Source organism: Amphibalanus amphitrite, unplaced genomic scaffold (genome assembly GCF_019059575.1).
Source record: "Amphibalanus amphitrite isolate SeventyFive unplaced genomic scaffold, NRLGWU_Aamphi_draft 001519F_arrow, whole genome shotgun sequence".
NCBI classification, from domain to species: Eukaryota; Metazoa; Arthropoda; class Thecostraca; order Balanomorpha; family Balanidae; genus Amphibalanus; species Amphibalanus amphitrite.
Genome location: NW_024883012.1, coordinates 591 through 25,411, shown reverse-complemented (window position 1 = coordinate 25,411; position 24,821 = coordinate 591). Strand labels below are relative to the sequence as shown.

Here is a 24,821-nt window from a genome sequence, read left to right as displayed (position 1 = left end):
AGCTAAAAGAATCCCGCACAACGGAAGCTTCTCGGTCGCCTACGCGGCGTGCAGGATCGAACCCGCTGACTAGCGTTATCGCGGTACTCTAGCCTGATATCGCCTCTTGCCACGCCGTCGCCCTGCTATCGGTGATCAAACGCCAGTCATCACTGATAAGTGTGCGTCATTGCGCTAGTGAGCGATAGCCAGGCAGGATTCGACGCGCTGAGAGCAGTGTCGCAGTACGGTGTGTGTTGGGACTTGACAGTGAGTTTGTGTCTTTCTGAGGATTTCTTTTATTTTATTGAGGACGTTGTGCTGTGTTGAGAAGTGGTGTTTTTGTTGACGCTGTGTATTGAGGTTGTCGCAGTATTTGTGTGCATGAGGACCGTGTGTTATTTAGAACGCGTTTTTTTAGGATTGCTTGCACAGTGCACCTCTGCGGAAGAGGATCTGTGTTTCGACTGAGGAAACTCTGTGTTTTACTGAAGACTTCCTGTGATTTGCTGGGACTTACTGTGATTTACATATAGAGACTATCCGTGTTTTGCTGTTCACACTCGGTATTTATAATTGTGGTAAGTTTTTGTTGAAGAGAGGCTGTGTCTTACTCGAGACTTGCTGTGTCGTACTCAGAACGTTGCGACAGACTCTGTGTCAAGCCTGTAAACTAGCGGAAACAACTTAACCCGCGCCCTGCTGGGGGGGGTGTTTGAACACCCCCCCTTGTGGTTTTTCGCAAATATCTCAAAAACGGCGGCGCGGAGCGCCGCCGTTTTTGGTACACCTTATCATGCATCAATTCTACACATGTTGTGAAAATTTCAGACCGAGGGTATTCAAGGTCAGGTCACCAGGTCACTTGAAGTGACCTCACCTCATAAAAAGTTTCAATGTCTGTCATAGCTACACCGAATGACCGATCGCTTTGAAACTTTCAGCGATTGCTAAGAGCAATAGCATGTACAAAATGTATATCTCAGAATTTTGATATCGATGACCTAAGGTCAGGTCAATTTTGCGACCTCCCCATTATAAGTCAATGGGAGAAAATTGAAATGCGTCTCTTTCGAACGAAAGACATTATAAACACTCCCAAACACTGAATTACAAGTGGTTTAGACACACTGAACATGAAAATGGTGTCCGTGACCCCTGTTTATGCCCTGAGGTCATCTTAGGTCACGAATGGTATCTAACAGTTTTTCGCAAATAACTTTTGATAGAGGCATGCTAGAGCGATGAAAACACCTTAGATGTGTTCAGCTCGACGATACGGATCGACTGATATGCAACATGACCCTTTCTGGTCAGGTCATGACCTTGACCTGAGGTCAAATTTTCAAGTTGACCTTTCAAGGTCAAGTTACAGTTCATTCGATGCGTCTTGACGAGAGGAACACGATGCCGGTAAAAGTAAGCTCGTACAAGGCTTGGGTCAAAAGTTATTGCAGAAAACTATTTCCGAAAAAATCGGCTATTTTTGCAGTTTTTGCCCCCTGCAGGCAAAACCGTTGACGTTAGGTCAAATCTGAGAGAATTACTCAGGAAGGGCGTTAATAGGGCTATCGAATGCGTTTTTCCGCGGCGCTGTAGCTCTATTGGTTCCCGAGTTATGCGTTGGCTTCTTGGAAATTTTCGACATTCGACCTGGAAATCGGCGAAATTTTGCCTTCAATGACCTCTGGTGACCTGACCTTTGACCTGACCAAAAAATTGACCGAAGTGATTTCGTCATTATTTTTGACGCTCTTTCGAACGCCGCCTTCCGCGTATCGCTACGTGGCCCAGGAGCCGAGTTAGAAGGGGGGGGGTGTTCAAACACCCCCCCCCCCCCAGCAGGGCGTGGAAATCCAGGACCCCCAGCCGGGCGCGGGTTAACCCCATGGGTGAAACTTTGACATTACCATTGGGGTCCCAAACGTCCAAGGGGGCCTCCATTTAGTGGGGGCCTCCAAGCAATTAGGGGCCTCCAATTGCGGAAGCGGTAATTTACGAACCACGCCAGGGCCTCCTCTAAGAAATTTTCACTGGGGGACCAGAGGCTCAGAAGCCAAACCTAGGGTAGGTACCCCCAAATCCAGTTTTCTCATTGGATTTAGGCCACTTATTTTTCGTCACAGCCCGGACGCCATGACTTTTTTTAAATATTAATAAAGAAATGGTAGGTCGCCGCCTGACCTTACTCATGGATCCAGGCCAGCAGGATGACATTGTATGTAAATATCCCCCGCGTCGACCGAAATCGACGAAAATTTCTGGCTTTTTCACTTTCGACAATAACACAAAAAGCCTTTATTATAAAAAAGAATTTAACGGCACAGCATTGCGCAAGGAATCTAACCGACCCCAGAAAGTGTGAGGGTTAACCCTCGCCCGCACCTGGGGGGAGCGTTGCCACCCCCAATTTAGTTTTTCTGCTCTACACTGAACATTTTTTAAGCTAGAAATCTGACTTTTGGATAGCTGCTTTTCTATCTTTTCTCAGCCTCCATTGAAAATTTCAAGTTTCTGTGGCTTTTGGGTTTGGAGATATGATCTTGTTCTTGTTCTAAGATACCCAATATCTTGCGTTGGCTATGGGCCTTGTGAGCTTTTGACACTTTGATGTCGTTTTTTTTTTTTTTGCCAATCTTACCTCCCACCTATCATTGAACATGCTGTTCTGCCGTCTGCGATGTACAGATGTCAGGGTCAGGGTACATCAGTACATACACAGACATACAAACACATATCATACCTCATCAGGCAGTCATTGACCTTCCAGGTCAGGTCAAACTAAAGAACGTTACTGTTTGGGGTCACCGTTGCCCGTTGGAATATCACGTGCGCTGCTCATCATATACCGATGACGCTGCCGTATTGTGGTGCCAAGCCAGCTAGAACCTCTTTGTCACACTATCCGACTAGGTTTTTGCTGGCTGTGGTCATTTCAGGTCAAGTAAGGTCAAGGTCAATTATATGTGTTTGTATGTCTGTGTGTGTCTGTGTGTATACTGGTGTGTGCACCGATTATGAATGTGTCCCTATAGTATGAGATCATGAACTGAGAAGCTTTTACCAAATATACAGTCAAAGAAATTTCACGAAAGTAAATTCAGCTCGCCTAAAACGCAAAATTTTTAGATGACCTAGGCTGACCTTGACCCTGACTCTAGCGTCTCTACATCATCGAACAACATGTTCCATGATAGGTGGGAGGTAAGACTGGCAAAAAAGGCCAAAATCAAGGTGTCAAAAGCTCATAAGACCCATAGCCAACGCAAGATATTGGGTATTTGTCACTTGGGTTATGACATCACCTGAAGAATAAGGTCATATCTCCGAAACCAAAACCACAGAAACTTGGAATTTTCAATGGACGCTAAGAAAGGATAGAGAAGCAGCTATAGCTATACGAAACATCCGGCTTCTAGCAATCAAAATGTTGAGTGCAGAGCAGAAAAAACCCTGGGGGGAGGGTGGCAACCACTGCCCCCCCCCCCCCCATGTGCGGGCGAGGATTAAATAATTTGAATATCAGGAAAACAATTTATTCAAACGGGTATTCCAACAGAGTCCCGCTTTTTTATAGGTGACCTCCGATTTGTGTACCTAGCCTCTAAGTTGCCCAGGGGGCCTCTTATTTGTAGGTACATCATACAGTACAGAGAGCCTCCTACTTCGACTACTTGCACAGAGAGCCTCCTTTTTGTACATACAGCTAAGCTTCTACAGGTCGAGCGCCGGCCTCCTATTTGTACGTACAGAGAGCCTCCTACTGTTACAGAGGGCTTCCTGTTTGTCTAGGGGGCCTCCTATAGGTTAATGGCGCCTCCTATTTGTCCAAGTGGCCTCCTATTCGTCTAGGGGGCCTCATATTTGTCCAGGAGGCCTCCTGTTTGTCCAGAAGGTCCCCTATTTATCCAGGGGGCTTCTATTTTCCAGGGGGCCTCCTCTTTATCCAGGGGGCCTCCTACGTGTTCAGGGGCCTCCTATTTGTCCAGGGGCCTCCTAGTTATCCAGGGGTCTTCTATTCGACCAGGGGTCTCATAATTGTGCAGGGGCCTCTTATTTGTCCAGGGGTCTCCCACTTGGGCCTCCTTTTTTGAAGGGCCTCCTTTTTGTTAAGGGAGCCTTCTAATTGTTCAGGGGCCTCCTATTCGTACAGAGGGCCTCTAGCTCCTACTTGTCCATGGGGGCTCCTATTTGTTCAAGAGGTCCCCTTTTTGTACAGGGGGCCTCCTATTTGTCCAGGGGGCCTCCTATTTGTCCAAGCGGCTGTTATTTTTCTAGGGGGCCTCCTATTTGCCCAAGAGCCCTCCTATTTGTCCAGCGGGCCTCCTACTTGTTCAGGGGGCCTCCTATTTGTCCAGGGGGCCTCCTATTGGTTAAAGTAGCCTCCTATTTATCCAGAGGGCTCCTATTTTTAGGGGGCCTCCTCTTTATCCAGGGGGCCTCCTTCTTGTTCAGAGGGCCTCCTATTTATCCAGTGGCCTTCTATTTATTCGTCCAGGGGGTCTCCTATTTGTCCAGGGGGCTGCTAATTGGCCAGGGGGCCTCCTTTTGTGAAAGGGGCCTCCTGTTTGTCTAGGTCTAGGGCCTCCTATTTGTCCAGGCCTAGGGGGCCTCCTATTCGTACAGAGGGGGCCTCCTATGTCCAATACTTGTCCATGGGGCCTCCTACTTGTTTAGGGGGCCTCCTACTTGTTCAGGGGGCCTCCTATTTGTCCAGGGAGCTAGAGCACTTCATGGGCCGGATAAATCCGTTATCCACGGATAAATCCACGGACCGGATAGGATTGGATTCTAAATTTGTTAAAAAAGAACGGATATGGGCGGGCCGGATTTGGGAATTGAAGGTTGAACCCGGATCAAAACGGATCAAAATTTTAACATTCAACATTGAAGTTAAAAATTGATACCTAGTTTACCAATGTGGTGATTTTCATGTGGTTTTAGGTTTATAAGCATGGTTTTTGGAACCATGATGGTCTGTGAGATGTATGGCTGTCTGGTCCCTTAGATTGAATTTGTTAGTCCAGTTTTGGGTGAAACCAGTTATTGGTGAAACGGATTATTACGGATATTTTTTGGAAGTTTGGCTGCAATACGGGCCATGGGTGGGCCGGATTCTGATATTCAAAGAAAGGCGGATAATGGGCGGATCTGGATATGACTTGCCGGATATGGGCCGGGCCGGATCCTAAAAAGCCTATCCGTGAAGTGCTCTACAGGGAGCCTCCCATTTGTCCAACAGGGCCTCCGATTTGTCCAAGGGGCCTCCTATTTATACAGAGAACCTTCTATATGAACATCGGACCTCCGTTTGTAAAGTAGCTGGTGCGTCTCGGGGGCCTCCACTATTGGGGTCCCAAAATGACAATTGGGGTCCCAAATGTTCGCACTGGGGTCCCACATGGGACCTCGAAAGTATACAAAGTTACACCCATGGTTAACCCTCGCCCGCACATGGGGGGGGGGGGGTGGTTGCCACCCCCCCCCCCCCAGGTAGTCTTTCTGCTCTGCACTCAACATTTTTAGAGCTAGAAGGCTGATTTTTCGTATAGCTGCTCCTCTATCCTTTCTTGATGTCCACTGAAAATTTCAAGTTTCTGTGACCTTTGGTTTCGGAGATATGACCTTGTTTTTCAGGTCATGTCATGACCCAAATGGCCAATTCTCAACATCTTGCGTTTGCCATGGGCCTTATGAGCTTTTGACACCCTGATTTCGGCCTTTTTGCCAGTCTTACCTCCTACCTATCATGGAACATGTTGTTCGACGATGTACAGGGGTCAAGGTCAGGGTCAAGGTCAACCTAGGTCACCTAAGATAATTGCGTTTTAGGCAAGCTGAATTTACTTTTTTTGAAGTTTTTTGACTGCATTTTTCGTAAAAGCTTCTCAGATCATGATTTCATGTAATATGGACCCAAAAACAATCGGTGCACACATCAGTATACACACAGACACACACAGACATACAAACACATATAATTGACCTTGACCTAACTTGACCTGAAATGACCTCAGCAGCAAAATTCTGGTCGGGTAGTGTGACAAAGAGGTTCTAGCTGGCTTGGCACCAGAAAACAGCATCGTCATCGGTATTTGATAAGCAGCACACTTGATATCCAACGGTGACCCAAAACAGCAACATTTTTTAGTTTGACCTGACCTGGAAGGTCAATGACTGACCTGAGAAGGTAAAATTGGGTAGCATTGGATTCGTCTCTTCCCAAAGAATCTTTTTGGTCTTTACTGCTAAGCTCTATCTCCAACAGGAACGAAATGGCGCGGGGGGGCTGGCAACTACCCCCCCCCCCCCATGTGCGTTCTAGGATGGGAAAATGGCATGTGCGGGCGAGGGTTAATCGACACCGATAATCACAATGCCAGTATTTGCTGATCCATTGACATTTAATGAAAAAGTGCTATTCGCGATTGCACATATCTTGTCTTTATTCCTTTCGATCAAAACAAAGCAAGATGATCCGTTGTCATTCTTCTTCTTTACTGCACTTATTTTCGTTATGCTTCGGATAGTGCAGTTTATTCTCAATGCTCTATGGTTTTAAGGTACTAAGGACACTCTGTGTCGGGTTTTATGCGGCACTGAGTAACTATAACATCGTGCTGAGTACACTCTGGGTAGCACTGACGACGCTCTGTATCACGGTTTGTGACGTTCTGAGGACGATATGTGTGATTTTGTGGACTCTCCGTGAATTACTGTGGACCCTGATTGAAGTTTTGCGCACGATGCGTGTCGGTTTGAAAGCACTGGTTGATTTAGTTGATGGGCCAGCTAGACGACGTAGGTACCAAATGATGGTTGACGCAGTTAACTTGGCCCAATCGAGAATTGAGCGCGAGGAACAAGAGGAATCCCTAAGCGTGTCAAATATGTAACGTATGAGTGTTTGAGTGGGTGGGTGGATGAAACAAAACAAAGCCTTATTGACTCATGGTAGGGCTATAGTTGACTAGTACCGATGCAGCTTTAGCGCTCTAAAGCTATATTAGTGTTAGCGACGCAACTTTGGATAGGCCCTGGCAATTGAACGATCAGAAGAAATAATGTAGTGTTACCGTTTAACAGTGTCGATCTCGCAGATATACGCGTTAGTCAGTGCTGACCGCAATAGCTAGAGACTAGAAGTGCTATCGTCTAAGGACTAGAAATACTGTCGCTAGGACTAGAAGTGCTGTCGCTAGGGAGTAGAATTGCTGTCGCTAGGGAGTAGAATCGCTGTCGCTAGGGAGTAGAAGTGCTGTCGCTAGGGACTAGAAGTGCTATAGTTAGAGAGTAGAAATGCCATCGTTAGGGACTATAGAAGTGTTGTCGCTAGGGAGTAGAATTGCTGTCGCTAGGGAGTAGAATTGCTGGCGCTAGGGAGTAGCGACAGCAATTCGAGCTGTCGCTAGGGAGTAGAATCTCTGTCGCTAGGGAGTAGAATCTCTGTCGCTAGGGAGTAGAATTGCTGTCACTAGGGACTAGAATTGCTGTCGCTAGAGAGTAGAAGTGCTGTTACTAGGGACTAAAAGTGCTGTTGCTAGAGAGTAGAAATGCTGTTACTAGGGACTCAAAGTGCTGTTGCTAGAGAGTAGAAGTGCTGTTGCAAGGGACTAAGTGCTGGCGGTATGGGACTAGAAGTGCTGTCCGTAGGGACTAGAAGTGCTGTCGGTTGTCGCTAGAGTTGTAGAATCACTGTCACTAGGGAGTAGTGAGAACATCTAGGAATTTGATTTCGTAGATATTTTCGTGTTACACATAGTTTCACAGAGTTCGCTAAGCTTGGTATAAAGTACCGCTTCGAAAGCAATCAGGAGTCAGCGTGCAACTCATGTATGCGCGAGCCATCAGCTATAAGCTACGTACAAAACTGGTTTTCCGCTTTTAGCTTCGGAAATGTTGTAGATGACACACTGGTGAAAAAAAAAAACTAAATCTTCTAACGATACAAAGTCGTAAACCTGTCTCTAGGCATAGGAAACTGACACTAATCACAAGGATACTGACTAGATCACTCCTACACTACACTGAAAAACCAATATTGAGTGCACTGCAGTGCAGTGAATGCAGTGCAGTCACTGGCGGTCCCAGGGGGGGGGGGGCACGGGGGCCATGGCCCCCCCTTTGGTGCTGAAAGGTGGGGCCATACTATCTTTTGGCCCCACCTTTCAGATCGAACAAAAGTCCTAGAAAAGCTTTTCGTATGTTTCATTTTCTTTCTTGCGCCATCAAAGGACGTAAATTTCACTCATGAGGGCTCAGTTTCGCATTCTGTCAATTTGGTGGTCAGCGTCGCTGGCACCGGTTCACGAGTATGGCCGGATCTTATATGGAATATCAGCGTGGGTTTACTTGAGGCTCTCGTAGGCCCAGCAATGGCTGGCCCTCTTCGGCAGTGGTGGGTGGGCCCTGCTAAAGGAGATTGGCTCTAAGACACTAAAGTAAGACGTCATGGGTTGGTGCTGTGCACCTCAGAAGCCCGGTGGTGACGCCGTATGCCAGCTTGGTTTCTTAACCCTCGCCGGACCTATTGGTTTTCTACATACGCGCCGGCCGAGGGGGGGGGCGGGTACGACCCCCCCCTCGCCGTTTCGCCCCTGGTGGAGCTAGCGCGTCGCGGAAAAAACGAGCGTGTGCGCCGTTACGAGACGCAGAGATTGGTACCCGATTTTAAGGTCCTAGGTCAACCGGTGACCTCTGAGGTCAGGTCAAGTGCCCCAGGGTACGGTTCAGTTTTTGGTGAATAACTTCGCAAAAAACGGCCGCAGAGCGCCGATTTTGGCAGCATCGTGTTCGCCTCGCTCAGGCGCGTCGAATGATATACTTTTTGTCCGGGTCAGGTCAACTTGGGGTGTTGACCTCAGGTCAAGGTCAGGTCAGCACCCCCAGGTCACGAAGTTGGTCGAAAGAGGTCATGTCGCATATCATTCGATTCGGCAGGCCTTCCTGAGTCCATTGGTGCCTTTCCCGACTCGCTAGCTCAATTTGATCAAGAGTTATTGACGAAAAACTAATTTGACCTTGATGACGTCATAAATGACGTCACGCAAGGTCAACATTGCAAAAGTGACGCACCTAACCTTGCAAGGAGTGCATCAAATCACGATTCTGTGTGCTTGAGATAGTTGGAGATCGTTCCCGGCGCCAGAATAGCAGTTTGAATTTTTCCCCATTGACTTATAATGGTGAGGTCACGAAAATGACCTGACCTCATATGACCTTTAGGAAAAATCCGAGATATACAAGTTGTGGGACTCATAATGGATACTAGATCCTGCAAGTTTCATTTCCCTGTGACATCTCCTCTGGCAGTGAGGGCGTTGCGAAGTTGCGACATCTGAAGACCGTGCAGAGGTTCACTTATGACGTCATAGGTCAGTGACCTGACCTGACCCAAAAATGCGGTTGGTGTCAAAAGATCCGGCTTGGATCAAAGGTCAGGTATGCCAAGTTTCAGCTCTCTATCGCCAGCGTGTTCGGAGCTATCGCGAAAAAACCCTATGGGGGGGGCGGCACCCGCCCCCCCCTCGGCCGGCGAGGGTTAAGGATTAGCGTGGGAACTCCGGGGCCTGCATAGAGTTTGCATGAGCTAGTATGTAATCTCAGAGGCATGTGTGTAATGTGTACACAGTGGCGGTCGCGGGGGGGGCATCAGGGCCATGCCCCCCCCCCCCAAGGTCAATAAAGGGGGCCATCATATCATTTGCCCCCCCCCCCCCTCAAACAACCAATGGGCCCCCATATAGGTGTATGGGGCCCTGGCAATTATTCGATCGTCACGAAGCTCAAAAAACCCACGCCCAGCTATTAATATAGCTCCCACACCGGTCTTTGAGCGTCCTACACTGACCTCTGAGGGAACTTCAGTGGCGGTCAAGTGCCCACGTTGACCGCTAAGAGCCTACATCAACCTCTGAGACCCCACATCTGGCCTATGAGGGCCCCTAACAGGCCTCAGGGGTCCCAACCGGCGTCTGAGGGTCTCACACCGGTCTCTGGTGGCCTTATTTCTGTCTGTGGTGTCCCAAGACGAACCTTAAGGTGCCAATGAGGGCCCCGCACTGGCTGCTGGAGACCCGATGCCGGCCTCTAAGGGCCTGCATTGGCATTTGAGGAGGGCCCATCTTGGCCTTTGAGGGCCCTCTGCTGGCCTCTGGGGTCCAACGACGGCTCATGCCGGTCTTTTAGGGCCCCACGCTGACCTCTGAGGGCCCATGTTGGCCTGTAATAACCCACATTAGCCTCTGAGAGCCCAACTCGGTCACTGATTGTCTCAAACTACTGGCCTTTGTAGTTTGCAGGCCCTGTACTGGTCTCTGAGGGCCCTAAACTGGCCTCTACGTGAAAACATATATGGGTGGGTTTCTGAAGATCAGAGGGCTCACGCAGTCTCCGGCACAGCCTTACGTTGGTCCTGATCGAGATTACTTAGCGTCCTGATGGTCCGGCGCAGATTCCCTCATATTTCGACGTCGGGACCCCATGAGCCGGTGTGGGTCCTGGGGCTGGCAGAGACTGATGAAGTCCTTAGGGCTCAGGGCCAGTCTTTTTAGCAGTAAGACTAGGCAGGTTGAGTGAGCCCCAATAGAGCCGCTGCGAAGCCCCGCAGGAGTCGCGCGCGGCCCTCAGATGCCAATTTTGAAAGCTTGGAACCTGTGGGGGGTCTCCAGAGGTCGGTCGGTGTACCTACTCTCTCCCGCCGCCACACAACTAGGTATGTTACCTATATGAGTAAATGTCATAGTCTGAAAATGCTCTCTGGGTTTCACATGCTTGTTCAAAGCAAGAGGTATCTGTACTTTTCCGAATTGTTTTATAGTGGTAAGGTCATGAATCCGCGTGCCTGACCTTCCAGTATACCTATGCTACACCGATCCGTCGTCATGGTGCAGTGGGCCGACCGGTGGAAGCACCGTGGGGCGGGAAATGGAACTGGTGATTTTGCCTTAAATTGAGCTTAAAAATTTCACGCAAGAATCAGATGGATGAAGCATAAGTAATGCCAACTGCGCGGCACCTCGTGGACGTAAAAAATTAGCCGATCACCCCCCCCCCCCCCTCCCGGTGACGGATAAATGTTATGTCCCGCGAGTGTGACTTTGGCCCCCCCTTTTGCTAGCGGCTGCGACCGCCAGTGAGTGCAGTGGTTAGTACCTAAAGAGTGATCAGTATTAGCAACAGCAATGCAGTGATTAACAGTGAGCTATTGTGAAATGTGAATATTTGACACTGTAACTCCATTGGTGTATCGGAGTATCATACACCTTGAGCTCATGAGACTAGTCTGGTTACATCTTCACTATAGGTCTACAAGTGTGAGCAAAACATTTCTAACGACGGTCAGCATCCAACAGAAGGCATTCAAGTGCCGACACTAACGGCGGCAATCAACGAAACGCAAGCAGATACCAGTGCATTGACGAAAACAATCAGCTAGTGACGACATTAGGGTCGAGCGAAAAGCAAAGAAGAATTCCAAGAAGGATCAACCAGCTGACTTCAGTGATAACACGCCGTAGTAATAAGTGGTTAAAGCGAGTCATCACGGCAAGCAGCGAGTGTTCTTAGACATTGTCAGGACGTCTAGAACGCCTCTTCAGTATAGAGCGATTAGAGACGTCCTCATTCTCCTGGAAGACTAGCCACAGCTGGAAGTCAGAGATGGCTACAAGAGGAAGTAGAGCAGACATGCTGTGGCCTCTCACACTTCTGGCTCTAATAGGTGAGTACGTACCTACAATGTGGAGACTACATAGAGTGACAACGGTCAGTACTAGAGATGTCAATCGGATACCAACTTTTGGGTACACCGATACTAAACCGATACCAACTTGGTATTTGGTATTTCAATCCTGATGTGTTTGGTATTTTGTTTGTATTATGAATCTTCACTAATGTATGTATAAGAGGCTAAGAAATCGGTAAATAGTTGGTATTTCTGTCATGTTCCCAAGTTGGTTTGGTTTCGGTATTTCCCCATGGTTTTGGTTGATGGGTATTTGGTTTGGTATCGGTATTCCGATTTTCCGTAATTGACATCACTAGTGAGTACATATTGGATAATTCAGAACTGCTCAGACCTGTGGGTGCTCGCACGTGCCGATTTGGCTTTGGAACCGCAACGGACGGCACGCTGGGGCGGCGGGTTTGTGATGTTCGAACATCTTGATGTAAATGGTCGGTTTTGCCATGATCAAATAATCAAATATGGTGATGAAGTTGACCAATAACATGGCAGTGAGATGTATTTGAGAAGTATTTCTCAAGTGTCATGTTATTGGTCAATATCATCACCATTTGTGCTGTTCGAACATCCTGAGCCTCACATTTCTCCAACTAATGGGTGCGTGACGTTTGTCAATCTGGCGGTAAACTGATGTCCGTGAATCTGCTGCTGGTAGACAGACATTTGATGTTTTCCAAACAATCTGTGTTTCGCTCTTATCCTTTGAGTGAGAGATAAATGAAGTGTTTTTGGCATATTTTATCAAAATCTGGACCGATTAGAGTTGAAGGGGGCTAAAATGGGTCTGAGTCTAGCGTGGGTCAACTTTTATGTTATGCCAGTAGCAGCATATTCGGAAGTGGACATCAATCTACTGCCAGGCCGACCAGCGTGGGTGGGCGAGATAACAAGGCTGATGCTTGATGTAAGGGTTTCGGCATGCTGTTATCAATGCTGCTATCAATGCTTCAAACAACATGGCGTCGTTGGTGACGTCACATCTAGTACAGAGCATGGGCGTAGTCAGGGATTTGCTCAGAGGGGGACTGAAATGAAATTTAGTTATGAAGGTGTTATTGCAGATATTTCAAGTTGCAATATTATGTGAATAGCTGTTAAAAAAAAACTTTTTTACAGCTCTGAACGCTATCTGGTTGTTCAGCGAAAGTATAAGATATAATTGGTACGAGCATTAGGTACACTTTTCACGGTTTTTAGGCTGCAGAGCCTCGCATTACTATGTCATTTATTATTTCAACCAATTTTAAAAATCAATGCCAAAATCTTGTTTATTTGAAGCATCCCATACCCCTAAAAACGTACTGCTATATTGCTTGATCTAAAAATTATCATATCGCTTGACATAAAAACGGTTTACGCTTCCCCATTGACTTTCAATTTTGTAAACTAGCCCACCTTTCTGTTCCCATTTCCAGCACGGCCTGGCGCCACCACTGACGTCACGGCTCCACCGATGACGTCACTTCCCGACGACGCTCTTCACGTTCACCTCCACAACGAGACACACGGAGAGATGGAGCACGAGGGTTCCACACATGACGTACACGCTACTGTGCTGGAGCACAATAGCACACACAGTGTGCTGCATGTCAACAGCAGCACAGCCGGTCTACATAGAGATGTGCTGGTGCATAAAGGTGAGAAAGATGATGTGGGGGCGATATTAGCCGTTTCACGGCGGCCATCTGATACACATTTGGTGCATATTAGATTAGGTGCAGATTTGGTCAAGTTAGGTTCAGTGCATCTCTTAGAAGCTATGAGCTAGGATTGCACTAATTGCTTATATGCCTCCTTTTTCATATTATCAGAGAGTATCATCGATTAAAACACTGGAATAAAACACTGGAAGATATTTGCTGTAAAAAAGATTAGGTGCAGGTTTTGTCAAATTAGGTGCATTCGCCGGATAGCCCGTCGTGAAAACGCCTATTAGCTGTTTTACGTCGGGCTATCTGGCGAATGAACCTAATTTGATCAAATCTGCACCAAATCACTTTCACAATAAACATCTTTATATCATCATTTTACTTTAGTGTTTTGATATCAAATAATGTCTATTATAGTACATTTTTGCCACCGACGCATGTTAAAAAAGTTCAGTTAATTTTTTGTATAAAGGTGGCCTGCTGAAAGCCAGAAGCGCGAGAGACGGTTAATTTCAGTCGACGCCAAAACTCGGAAATGTCTATCGAAACCCATGCATAAAAACACGGCGGTTAATTTCATTATACGGCAGTTTTCTTCTCTTCAAAAGCTCCCTGTTAAACAATGCGTTCCATGACTGAAACTTCAATAAAAGTCCGGTCATAGAAGCTTGCAGCTTGGAATAAAATAAATTGCGAAATAGGTTGACAGGTAAATTTTGGAAAGAACACAGCCTTAACACTGGCGGATCCTGGGGGGGGTCCACGGGGTCATGACCCCCCCCAAAAGGTCTGAGAGGGTCATTTGACCCCCCCCAAAAGCCGAAGACCTAAATGCGCTATAGACGCCGTCTTGCATGCTCAAAATCACCTGTCAAACACTTCTGAGCTAATACCTTTGTTTTTCTGGATCGTGTTGCGTGAAAAGGCGTATTGAAGACCAGAATCTTACTCGTTTTTGTCTCAACCGTGCGAGCACCAGGGGATGATCCAGGAAAACTCCAAGGGGATGGTCATGAATTTAATTCGTGGTGCCCCTACCTATACGCAAAATTAAAAACTCAACGGATTTCGGTCACTTAATTTTGGTGATGTCCTATTTTCATTTTTTATTTTGTTTGTTTTATTTTTAGTGCCCCTGGGCCCTGGCAGGTCAAAATCACGTCTGAGGCGAAAGAAATTCACGGGAATCCCAAAAATCACGTCAGGACATTCAGGGCCCTCTGACCAGCCTGACAGCTAGGGCCCTTCTTACTTCCTGGGGCCTCCAGTGAATAACCGCTAGTGTCTGTGTCTGACCGCTAGGGCCCCTCTGACTCCTCAGTAGGTAGGAGGCCCTCTGTAGAGGAGGTCCTCTGTAGAAAGGAGGCCCTCAGTAGAGAGGAGGCCCCCTGTAGAGAGGAGACCCCTTTAAAGAGGAGGCCCTCTGTAGAGAGGAGACCTGCTGTAGAGAGAAGGCTCTATGTAGAGAGGAGGCCCTGTGTAGAGAGGAGGCCCTCTGTGGAAAGGAGACCGCCTGAATGCAGAAGGCCCTCTGAAGAGTGGAGACCCGCTGTAGAGAAGAGGCCCTCTGAAGAAAGGAGGCCCTCTGTAGAGAAGAGGCCCTCTGAAGAGAGGAGGCCCTTTGCAGAGATGAGGTCCTCTGGCTCTTTGAAGAGAGGAGGCCCTCTGTAAAGGAGGCCCTCTTAAAGGGAGAGACCCTCAGTAGAGAGGAAGCCCTCTGTAGAGAGGAGGCCCTGTAGCTTCTGTAGTTAAGAGGCCCTGTGAAAAGAGGAGGCCCGCAGTAGAGATCGGTGGTCCTCTGTAGAGAGGAGGCCCCCTCTGTGTTTTGACAAATGTTTTTGCAAATTTTTCGCGGCGCTTCGCGCCGCCGATTTATGTACATACGTACAGGTCAATACGAAATCTTGACTGTAATTACATAAACCAACCGTGTCAAATTGAATCAGAGTTCATATGTGTGCTGTAAAGGAACTCCGGCTTGTACTGCAATGCTAAAAGGGTGGTAAAATTTGTGTTTTGGAGCTGTGTTTCGACACATTCTTTTGCAAATTTTCTCGGCGCTTCGCGCCGCCGATTTATACACCAATCAATAAGAGAGAAATAACAGTGACTGTAATAACACCAACCGTGTCAAATTGAATCGGAATTCATATGTGTACTGTGAAGGAACTCCGGCTTGTACTAGCATGCTAAAAAGGTTGTAATATTTGTGTTTTAGAGCTGTGTTTTGACAACTTTTTTTTGCAAATTTTTGCGGCGCTTCGCGCCGCCGATTCATACACAGGTCAATAAGAGAGATCGTGACTGTATGCTACTATTTACTAATGCATTAGGCTAAAAGTGAGGTAACTATATCTACTTCTGGGTTTTTAAGTCGGTCGACCCGCCTCCCCCCCCCCCCCCAGTAAAAAATCCGTGGCGACGCTCCTATATAGGTGGGTTTCACTAACTAAAACTACTGAGCCGAGTGACTTACGATAAAACTTCATCTTATAAACGACGAAGATCAAATGTCATTTTTTGATCTCGACATACTCGCTCCCTACCCCCCCCCCCCCCCCGGTCGTCAGAATTCATTCACCAGACCTGGGATGTCGGCCGACTGGTGACCCCCCCCAAAACGACCCCCTAGATCCGCCCTTGAGCCTTAATGTAATGACTTATCGTATGTATTTCAAAGAGATGGCTTAGCAGGTTACGCAGAAATTTAGAAGGCAGATTTCGAGGCACATTTTCGAGGCTTTCTCAAGAGCCAGTGAAAATAGCAATTGAAGATGACCCTTACAAAACGGGAAGAATAGCACTGCCAGGAGCGAGTGTTCGTAGTAAGATCGACGTTTGATATCATACCTTCATGGATATTGGATGTCAAAATATAGAAAAGAGGAGGGAACGCAACGACATTTTCCCACTAATGAGGACAAAGCATGTCTCCGCAACGCCTAACTCCTCACTCGCAATTGCTTCGTAGCATGAATGTCTAATAAAAGTAACAGACGGGTCTGGCATGTTCACCAGGAAATATCTGAGGAATGAGGGATGAATTTCAAGCAAAATACGACGTGGTAGGCAATTAGCAATTTGTATAGGTATACTGAGACCAAGTGGTAGATTAATTTCGTTATTCGCCCATCGTGTGTTTAAGTCCATTGGCAATAATTTTCATTATACGCCCAAAGCTTTACCCATTTGCTGCCCCCCCCCTCCATCTTCCGCGCCCCTCCTTGATGTCGAAGCCCAAAAGCGAACCCTTTCTCAGAGATGCGTTGGTGCTCGGTGCCAAAAATTTACTATAATAAATTTAATTGCCCGGTCCGAATTAACCGTCTCTCGCGCTTCTGGCTTTCAGCAGGCCACCTTTATGCAAAAATTTAACTGAACTTTTTTAACATTCGTCGGTGGCAAAAATGTACTATAAAAAAAGCGACCGTATCGACCGGGCAATTAAATATATAGGGACCGGGCAATTAAATATATATTAATTTGAAAAAAGATGCATATGCATCTGTGCAACCCAAACTGATAGCTTTTAACCCGCGCCCTGATGGGGGGGGCCATTTTGGCCCCCCCCTGTGGTTTTTCTTAAATAGCGAGAAAACGGCGGTGCGCAGCGCCGCCAAATTTTGGGTACCTTACCGGACATCAATTTGACACCTTCACACAAAATTTCAAGTCACAGGTCACCTCAGGTCAGGAGTTATTGAGGTCAAACTGAGGTCATGTTCGAGTAAAAATGAGCAAAAAACATGACATCTTGAAACGCTCACCAATTCTACAGTTCACAAGCAATTTTAAAGTTCTTTATGTGGTTGTGTAGAGAAAAAACGGCGCTACAAAACTGCTATCTCGGATTTTTGAAATTTTTGGATTTTGACCCCCAAAAATCAAAAAAATTGATTTTTTTAGAAAAACTCAAAAAATTTCCAAAAATTTTTCGAATTTCGAAAAAACCGGAATATATGTGATAGTCCCTGCGCTCTTCGATATACATACCAAATTTTAGATCGATATCTCTTTTTTTGGCCAAGTTATAGCGAAAAAACTGTTAAAAATTGATGACGTCAAATTTTTGAACTCAATTTTTAGCAATTCTAGACCTCGTAGCGCAAAACGGAGACCACCATTGAACTCCCCGTGACGAGCTGCATCGAATCGATACCCATTTTATGCAAAAATATCAACTTTGAAATTTGACCTAATTTGACCTGACCTTGACCTGACCTTGACCAAAACATGACCTAAGCTGGCCCTAAAGTCTGTCTGACCCACATAATCGCATTTGTCATGTAAAATGGACCATAAAACATGTATCACACGACACTTTCATATTGTGACCCCCCAGTGACCTGACCTCTGTGACCTGACCTGGTATCAGTGACCTCAAATAGCAAAATATGTGTTTGAAGAACATTTCCCCATCGATGATTTTCAATGAAATGCATTTTACACGATTTTACAACGCATTTCTTGAAATGCCTGTAAACGGTGAAAATTCGACCTTTGACCTGACCTGTGACGTCATCGGTTTGACCGAGGTCAATGAAATTGGGTCACAAGGTAGTTCCCTGTTGGGGCTATCCAACACCGTTTACCGCTTGTCGCTATGTTGCGTGGTTCTCGAGATCTGAGGGGGGGGCCAAAATGGCCCCCCCCCCCCCCCATCAGACCGCGTTGCTCGGCAGACCCCATCTGGGCGCGGGTTAAGAGGCACACTGAACCTGATTTGACCAAATCTGCACCAAATTTACACCTGATCTGCACTAAATGTGTACCGGATGGCCGTGGTGAAAACAACTATTACAGTTCGTTTTTTTTTTAAGTTCGACACTCACTGTAAACATCTTTTTGGAAACAGCACGATAATTGCGAGCTGAATTACTGACAAAACTTGGTACGCACTTTCTATTGGAGATATGAACTATTAATACATACTTTGCGGTGCGTTCACTGGGGATTCGAAGTTGTCGAATTTGGGAGAGCCAGTGCTTTATTGCCACGAGCGTGCTCTAATGAAATTCAGTGTGCGTTAATCGAAATTAATACATACTTTACGGTGCGTTCACTGGAGATTAACCGTGCGTTAATTCGAAGGTAGCCGTGCACCAATTTAAATTGGTGCACGCGCGTGCATTGATGAATTTCTCGACTGAAGTTTTTCGGAAGGGTCATTGACTTTATTTTTAAGAATTCCCACAACAGGCCCATTTAGTGTCATGGATTAAGTTTATTTTAATTTAAATTCGCACCGTTAAGCATGTATTAATTAGTTTAACACATGGTTTCCGTGCATAAATGGTTTTAACGCACTCGTGGATGGAATGGAGCACTTGTGCGTTAATGCACTCGTTTCACTCGTTCATTAACACACTCGTGCTCCAATCCATCCACGTCGTGCGTTAAAACCATTTACACACGGGAAACCATGTGTTAATATATATTAACGCACGCCTATTATCAAACAAATTGATATATTTTCGTTATCGAACTTCGTCAATAATGAGACGATTTATCGCATGACCATACACTGCACAAAAAAAAAATTAACAGTTCAGAGTGCTGCTATCGTGTAAGCATGCGTTCACAATTTTCTATATCCCTAAAACACCAAGCCCTGTAGCCCCAAAATAAAAGCCCTTTAGCATGGCGATTGCCTGGAATTGCACCTTAACCCACGCCCTGGTGGGGTCTGTTTATAACGCGACCTGGTGGGGGGGGGGGCTATTTTTTGCCCCCCCCCCTCGTATCTCCGAAACTACTGGACGGATCCGCAAAATTCAAACGGCGTTCGATAGCCCTGTCAAATTTGTCGAAGGAAACCAAATTTCATTGACCTCGGGGTCACCGATGACGTCACAGGTCAGGTCAAAGATGAAATGTTTCACCGTTCACGGGTCTTCTAGGGAATGCGCTATAACACCGAAGAAAACGCATTTTGTCGAGAATCAGCGATAGGGCGTCAGGTGCCTAGTACATATGTTGCTATAAGAGGTCACTGACAATACCAGGTCAGGTCACATGTCAGGTCACCAAGGGTCACAGGTCAGGTCACATGAACCTAACTTTAGGTACTATGGTTGTGCGATGCATGTTTTATGGCCAATTGTTCATTTCCAACTCAATGGTGTTGGTTATAAGACTATCAGGTACGGCTTAGGTCACTTTCCGGTGAAGGTCAGGTCAAGGCCAGGTCAAATAAGGTCAAATTTTAAAGTTGATAGTTTTGCATAAAATGGGTATTGATTCGATGCAGCTCGTCACGGGGAGTCTAAAGGGCTGGCTACACTATGCGTTTTCTGCGAGCGTTTTTGCAGGTTTGCGTGTTTTGCGTAATATCGTTCTAGGAAAAAATGTTATAAACAATATAATTTTTACTTTGGTTATATACAAAAGCTAATATAACTCTTATGTAACTAAAATTGAAGGTGAAAAACATCACAAAAACGTAATATCGCTCTTTTTTCTAGAACGATATCACGCAAAACACGCAAACACGCAAAAAACGCACGAAGAAAACGCATAGTGTAGCCAGGCCTTAATGGTGGTCTTTGTATTGCGCTACGGGGTCTAGAATTGCTAAAAATTGAGTTTGAAAATTTGACGTCATCAATTTTGAACAGTTTTTTCGCTATAACTTCGCCAAAAAAAGAGATATCAATCTGAAATTTGGTATGTGGATAGGTGGTAAGAGCTATCACATATATTCCGTTTTTTGTGTAATTCAAAAACCTTTTTGGATTTTCCGGCTAGTATGTTCAAAAAAAAAATATTTTTTTTTTATTTTTAGGGGTCAAAATCCAAAAATTTCAAAAATCAAAGATAGCAGTTTTGTAGCCCTGTCAATTTTACAGCTTTTATGTCATTGCCGTTTTTCTGTATTTGCAAAGCTATAGGCCTGACAGCTCTTCCCGCGAAACCCTTTTTTGTGTCGAAAACGGCAGAACATGACGTCACTCTGACGTCATTTCTGGCCAACCTATCATAGCCTTTGGAAAAATTTTTAGTCACAATGTGTAAAATTGATGTCCGGGAGGGTACTGAAAGTTTGGTGACGATCGGCGCAGCGGTTCTGGAGATATATCGAAAAGTCTGGAGGGGGGGGGGGCAAAAAATAGCCCCCCCACCAGGGCGCGGGTTAAAGCATATATTAATATTTCTAATACACAGTTTCCCTGTGCATAAATAGTTTTAACACACTCGATGAGTGATTAGAGCACTCGTGCGTTAACCCTCGCCGGCCGAGGGGGGGGGGGCGGGTGCCGCCCCTCCCCATAGGGTTTTTTCGCGATAGCTCCGAACACGCTGGCGATAGAGAGCTGAAACTTGGCATACCTGACCTTTGATTCAAGCCGGATCTTTTGACACCAACCGCATTTTTGGGTCAGGTCAGGTCACTGACCTATGACGTCATAAGTGAACCTCTGCACGGTCTTCAGATGTCGCAATTTCGCAACGCCCTCACTGCCAGAGGAGATGTCACAGGGAAATGAAACTTGCAGGATCTAGTATCCATTATGAGTCTCACAACTTGTATATCTCGGATTTTTCCTAAAGGTCATATGAGGTCAGGTCATTTTCGTGACCTCACCATTATAAGTCAATGGGAAAAATGAAAACTGCTATTCTGGCGCCAGGAACGATCTCCAACTATATCAAGCACACAGAATCGTGATTTGATGCTCTCCTTGCAAGGTTAGATGCGTCACTTTTGCAATGTTGACCTTTCGTGACGTCATTTATGACGTCATCAAGGTCATATTAGTTTTTCGTCAATAACTCTTGATCACATTGAGCTAGCGAGTCGGGAAAGCCACCAATGGACTCAGGAAGACCTGCCGAATCGAATGATATGCGACATGACCTCTTTCGACCAACTGGGTGACCTGGGGGTGCTGACCTGACCTTGACCTGAGGTCAAAACCCCAAGTTGACCTGACCCGGACAAAAAGTATATAATTCGACGCGCCTGAGCGAGGCGAGCACGATGCTGCCAAAATCGCGGCTCTGCGGCCGTTTTTGGCGAAGTTATTCACCAAAAACTGAACCGTTTCTTGGGGCACTTGACCTGACCTCAGAGGTCACCGGTTGACCTAGGACCTTAAAATCGGATACCAATCTCTGCGTCTCGTAACGGTGCACACGCTCGTTTTTTCTGCGACGCGCTATCTCCACCAGGGGCGAAACGGCGAGGGGGGGGGGGTCGTACCCGCCCCCCCCCCCCCCTCGGCCGGCGCGTATGTAGAAAACCAATAGGTCCGGCGAGGGTTAATGCACTCGTTTCACTCGTGCATTAACACACTCGTGCTCTAATCACTCATCTCGTGCGTTAAAACCATTTATGCACGGGAAACCGTGCATTAAGTATAATTTTTTTTCAAAATTAAGCTTCTAACACCGATGATATACTTTTACGTTATACGCCGTGCGATTTATTAATTAGTTCAGTTATACTTCCTAACAAGTCCTCGATCCTTGTGGGGTTGCAAATACCCAGCTGCGAGTCTGGGAAATAGGAGCCAGGTAGATATAATATTGTTACATTTTATCGTCTTCGAAATCCATGTTCGCCAACGATTTTCTCAGTAATTCAGCTAGGTACCAATTATGGTGTTGTGTTCAAAGAAACGTTTACAGTGACGGTCGCGGGTCGAACTTAGAAAAAGAAACGAACTAGGTAGGTATACCATTCTGACAGTGGCTCTGATATTGGTCATGAAACTATTGTGATGTGGGCAATAGAGCTGTCATTAGACTTTTTTTCTGACAAACTGTTTTAGTTTTCTTTCGATGCGAGGAAATCTTTCAATGCATTATATTAGGTATGTGTGATGTGTTGACACGGCACATTATTTTCAGATGTTCTGGACGACATGGGAATGGGTGCAGATCCCATCAACGGTACACATTTGAACCACAGTAGCTGGAACGGCAACGAACAACTGGTACCAACGAAGGGTACGTATGTACCCACAAATGGGGCTGTGTGTGGATTTATGCACGTCACTTTTCGTTCTAGAATTATTCACGTGGAATATGTGTATGCGTACTTGATATGGGTATTCTGTGTTAGGAGTTTATTCTAATAACATGCAAACACTGCTGTATCTCTGTGTTTTCAATTGTTTATTTGTTACTCCCAACGGTACATGAGTGACGTCATACTCCGACTACTGGCGATTAAATGTCGGACTGACGTTGACAGTGGCCCAATTGCTAGCATACTTTTGAGTAGTTTCTCTGTTTATGCTATAAGCTGGATGCCTGACTAAATTTCACAGACACCAAAATTTTGTCATAATTTCATAACAAAACAGTCACTCAAGTGACGTTATTCCAATCACAGTCGGGTTAGATGACTGATATTGCCCACATATGACGTCATTCTAATCACAGGCGGCATGAATAACCGATACTGCCCCACATATGAAGTCATTCTAATCACTCAGGCGGCATGAATAACCGATACTGCCGCACATATGACGTCATATTCTGATCACAGGAGGCTGGATGACCGAAGTGCTGAACAGCAGTGTGTCCGTGGAAAATCGCCAACAAGAAATGATGGCCACCGATGTGGCTCACCAATCCACTGTGCATTTTATTGCCGCCACCGTTGGAGCCTGTGTCGGGGTCGCCATCTTGGCAGCAGTCGTCTGTGGTGTATTCCGTGTCAGGTAATTTATTAATTGCAATAACTTACCATGTGCTTTTTCGAAGCTATAACGGACAGCCAGCCAGCCAGTAGGTATGCTGAAAAATCCTGTAAATATTAATTAGTACATAGGTACTGCGTACCTGAACAGGGCACAATTGCAGCTGTTGGAAGTTACCACAACATTTTAGTGTGATTTTACTGCCAGTATTTGCGCATGAATATTTGTGTATGTTGCATTTGTATGCACTGGTTACATTTACTCGTTTGTACTGAGCTAGACACTTGTCTAGATCGTTTGTGACACTTGTCAGTATGGCCAAAGGCCACATGTTTGCCCGAATTCTGTATCTTCCAATCTTTTTGTCACTGGTTCAGTAAGTTTGTATTTGTGTAGTTTGTAATTGTATCAAGTTGCTCGTGCTCTTTTTCTCAGACGACCCGCGGATGCTCCGCTGTTGAGTGAAGAGGACGAGGAATTTACCGTTTTCAGCGTGGTGGACCACCCCTATCCGGGTAAAAAGGTCAGTTTTTTACCAGAATATTGTCAGTATTTTACCAGAATGTTGTCGGTATTTTACCAGAATATTGTCAGTATTTTACCAGAATATTGTAAGTATTTTACCAGAATATTGCCAGTATTTTACCGGAATATTGTCAGTATTTTACCAGCATATTGTCAACATACTACCAGCATTTAGTATGTAGTTATATTACCAGTATGCTTTCAGCATATTGTAAGGAGACGGGCAGTGTTTTGTCAAAATATAGCCAATATATGATCAGTATATTGTCAATATAATGTAATGTCACTTTCTAGATCAGTAGGTATATGCTGAAATGGCCTTTGGCTCTCATGCATTTTTCTACTCGGGAAATGATATACCAAGTAAATTACATGGTAGCCAATGAAAAAAAAAATCAGGGAAAAAAAGAGTTTTGCCCAATTTGTTCGTTTATTTAGTATCGCACGTCCCGCACTCATTCCTTGAGTGTTTAAAAAGAATGAAAAAAACAGTAACCTTGTAGCATACAATAGCTGATTGATATTCTGCCCTTGACAACGGCTGTCTTCTTCTTTTCAGGGTGACAACTACGTCCCTCTTCAGTGAATGATTTGATGTCATGAAAATATCAACTGTTTGACCTCGTCAATTTGGTGCTGTCTGCAGGCGTAAAGAACTCAGTTCAGTCCAGGCGCGCACACAGGATTTTTGAATGGGGGGGGGGGCACGACCTTCGAACTGGGCCCCCCATGCCGAAGGGCCCCCCCCCCCCAAAAAAAAAAATACGGCCCATGGGGTTATATTTCGGTTGGTTTGAGGCTCGAGCTTTTGTCAATGCATAGTAAAACAATTATTTCGGAACCAGCTTAATTTTCAAAACATTTATATTTTTACGCTAGCATGTTTTTTTTTCTCAAATGCGACTCAGAGCCGGTACATAGGTATACCTAATCATCTAATTTATTACGTAAAGTAAAACATTTCATTAATAAACATTGTTGCAAGTCGCTCAGAAATCAGCCCCGGGCAGCGACTATAACTGCCGGCCGGCCGACCGGCCCCGGGTGGCTGGAAGCAGGGGCCGGTCACTGTTTGGCCCGGATGTGTAGGAGCGGTAGCAACACTCCTTTTTCACGTATATTCGCATATTTTTTTAGGCACATCGACATGAAATGTCATTAGGTATCTGATACGATGTGGGATCACAGTCTAGAGATCCAGCTTATAACTTATATTTAATGTTTAACCGATGAATCAAATCAACAGGACTATGTACGATGCATGTCGGACAC

At 45.8% G+C, this 24,821-nt stretch overlaps 1 protein-coding gene across 5 annotated transcripts; it reads left to right on the top strand.

The window, feature by feature from the left end:
* Positions 1-168: 168 nt before the first annotated feature.
* LOC122373591 lies at positions 169-24,217 on the top strand. 5 transcript variants are annotated; one of them, XM_043351813.1, is made up of 7 exons: positions 169-229; positions 11,285-11,701; positions 13,141-13,362; positions 22,228-22,326; positions 22,871-23,045; positions 23,460-23,547; positions 24,109-24,217. In XM_043351813.1, exons 2-7 carry the CDS (start codon positions 11,641-11,643, stop codon positions 24,133-24,135), a joined length of 672 nt encoding a protein of 223 aa, XP_043207748.1. In that variant the 5' UTR covers positions 169-229; positions 11,285-11,640; the 3' UTR covers positions 24,136-24,217. The 5 variants fall into 5 exon arrangements, with proteins under 5 accessions (XP_043207748.1, XP_043207751.1, XP_043207749.1 ...); XM_043351816.1 differs by having other exon boundaries at positions 184-249; XM_043351814.1 differs by having other exon boundaries at positions 191-229; positions 11,099-11,701.
* Positions 24,218-24,821: the final 604 nt, after the last annotated feature.

Coding starts and splice junctions, on each gene's coding strand:
- LOC122373591 (XM_043351813.1), top strand. CDS start 11,641: ATGGCTACAAGAGGAAGTAGAGCAGACATGCTGTGGCCTCTCACACTT. Junction 13,363..22,227: donor AGATGTGCTGGTGCATAAAG/GTGAGAAAGATG, acceptor CATTATTTTCAG/ATGTTCTGGACGACATGGGA. Junction 23,548..24,108: donor ACCCCTATCCGGGTAAAAAG/GTCAGTTTTTTA, acceptor TCTTCTTTTCAG/GGTGACAACTACGTCCCTCT.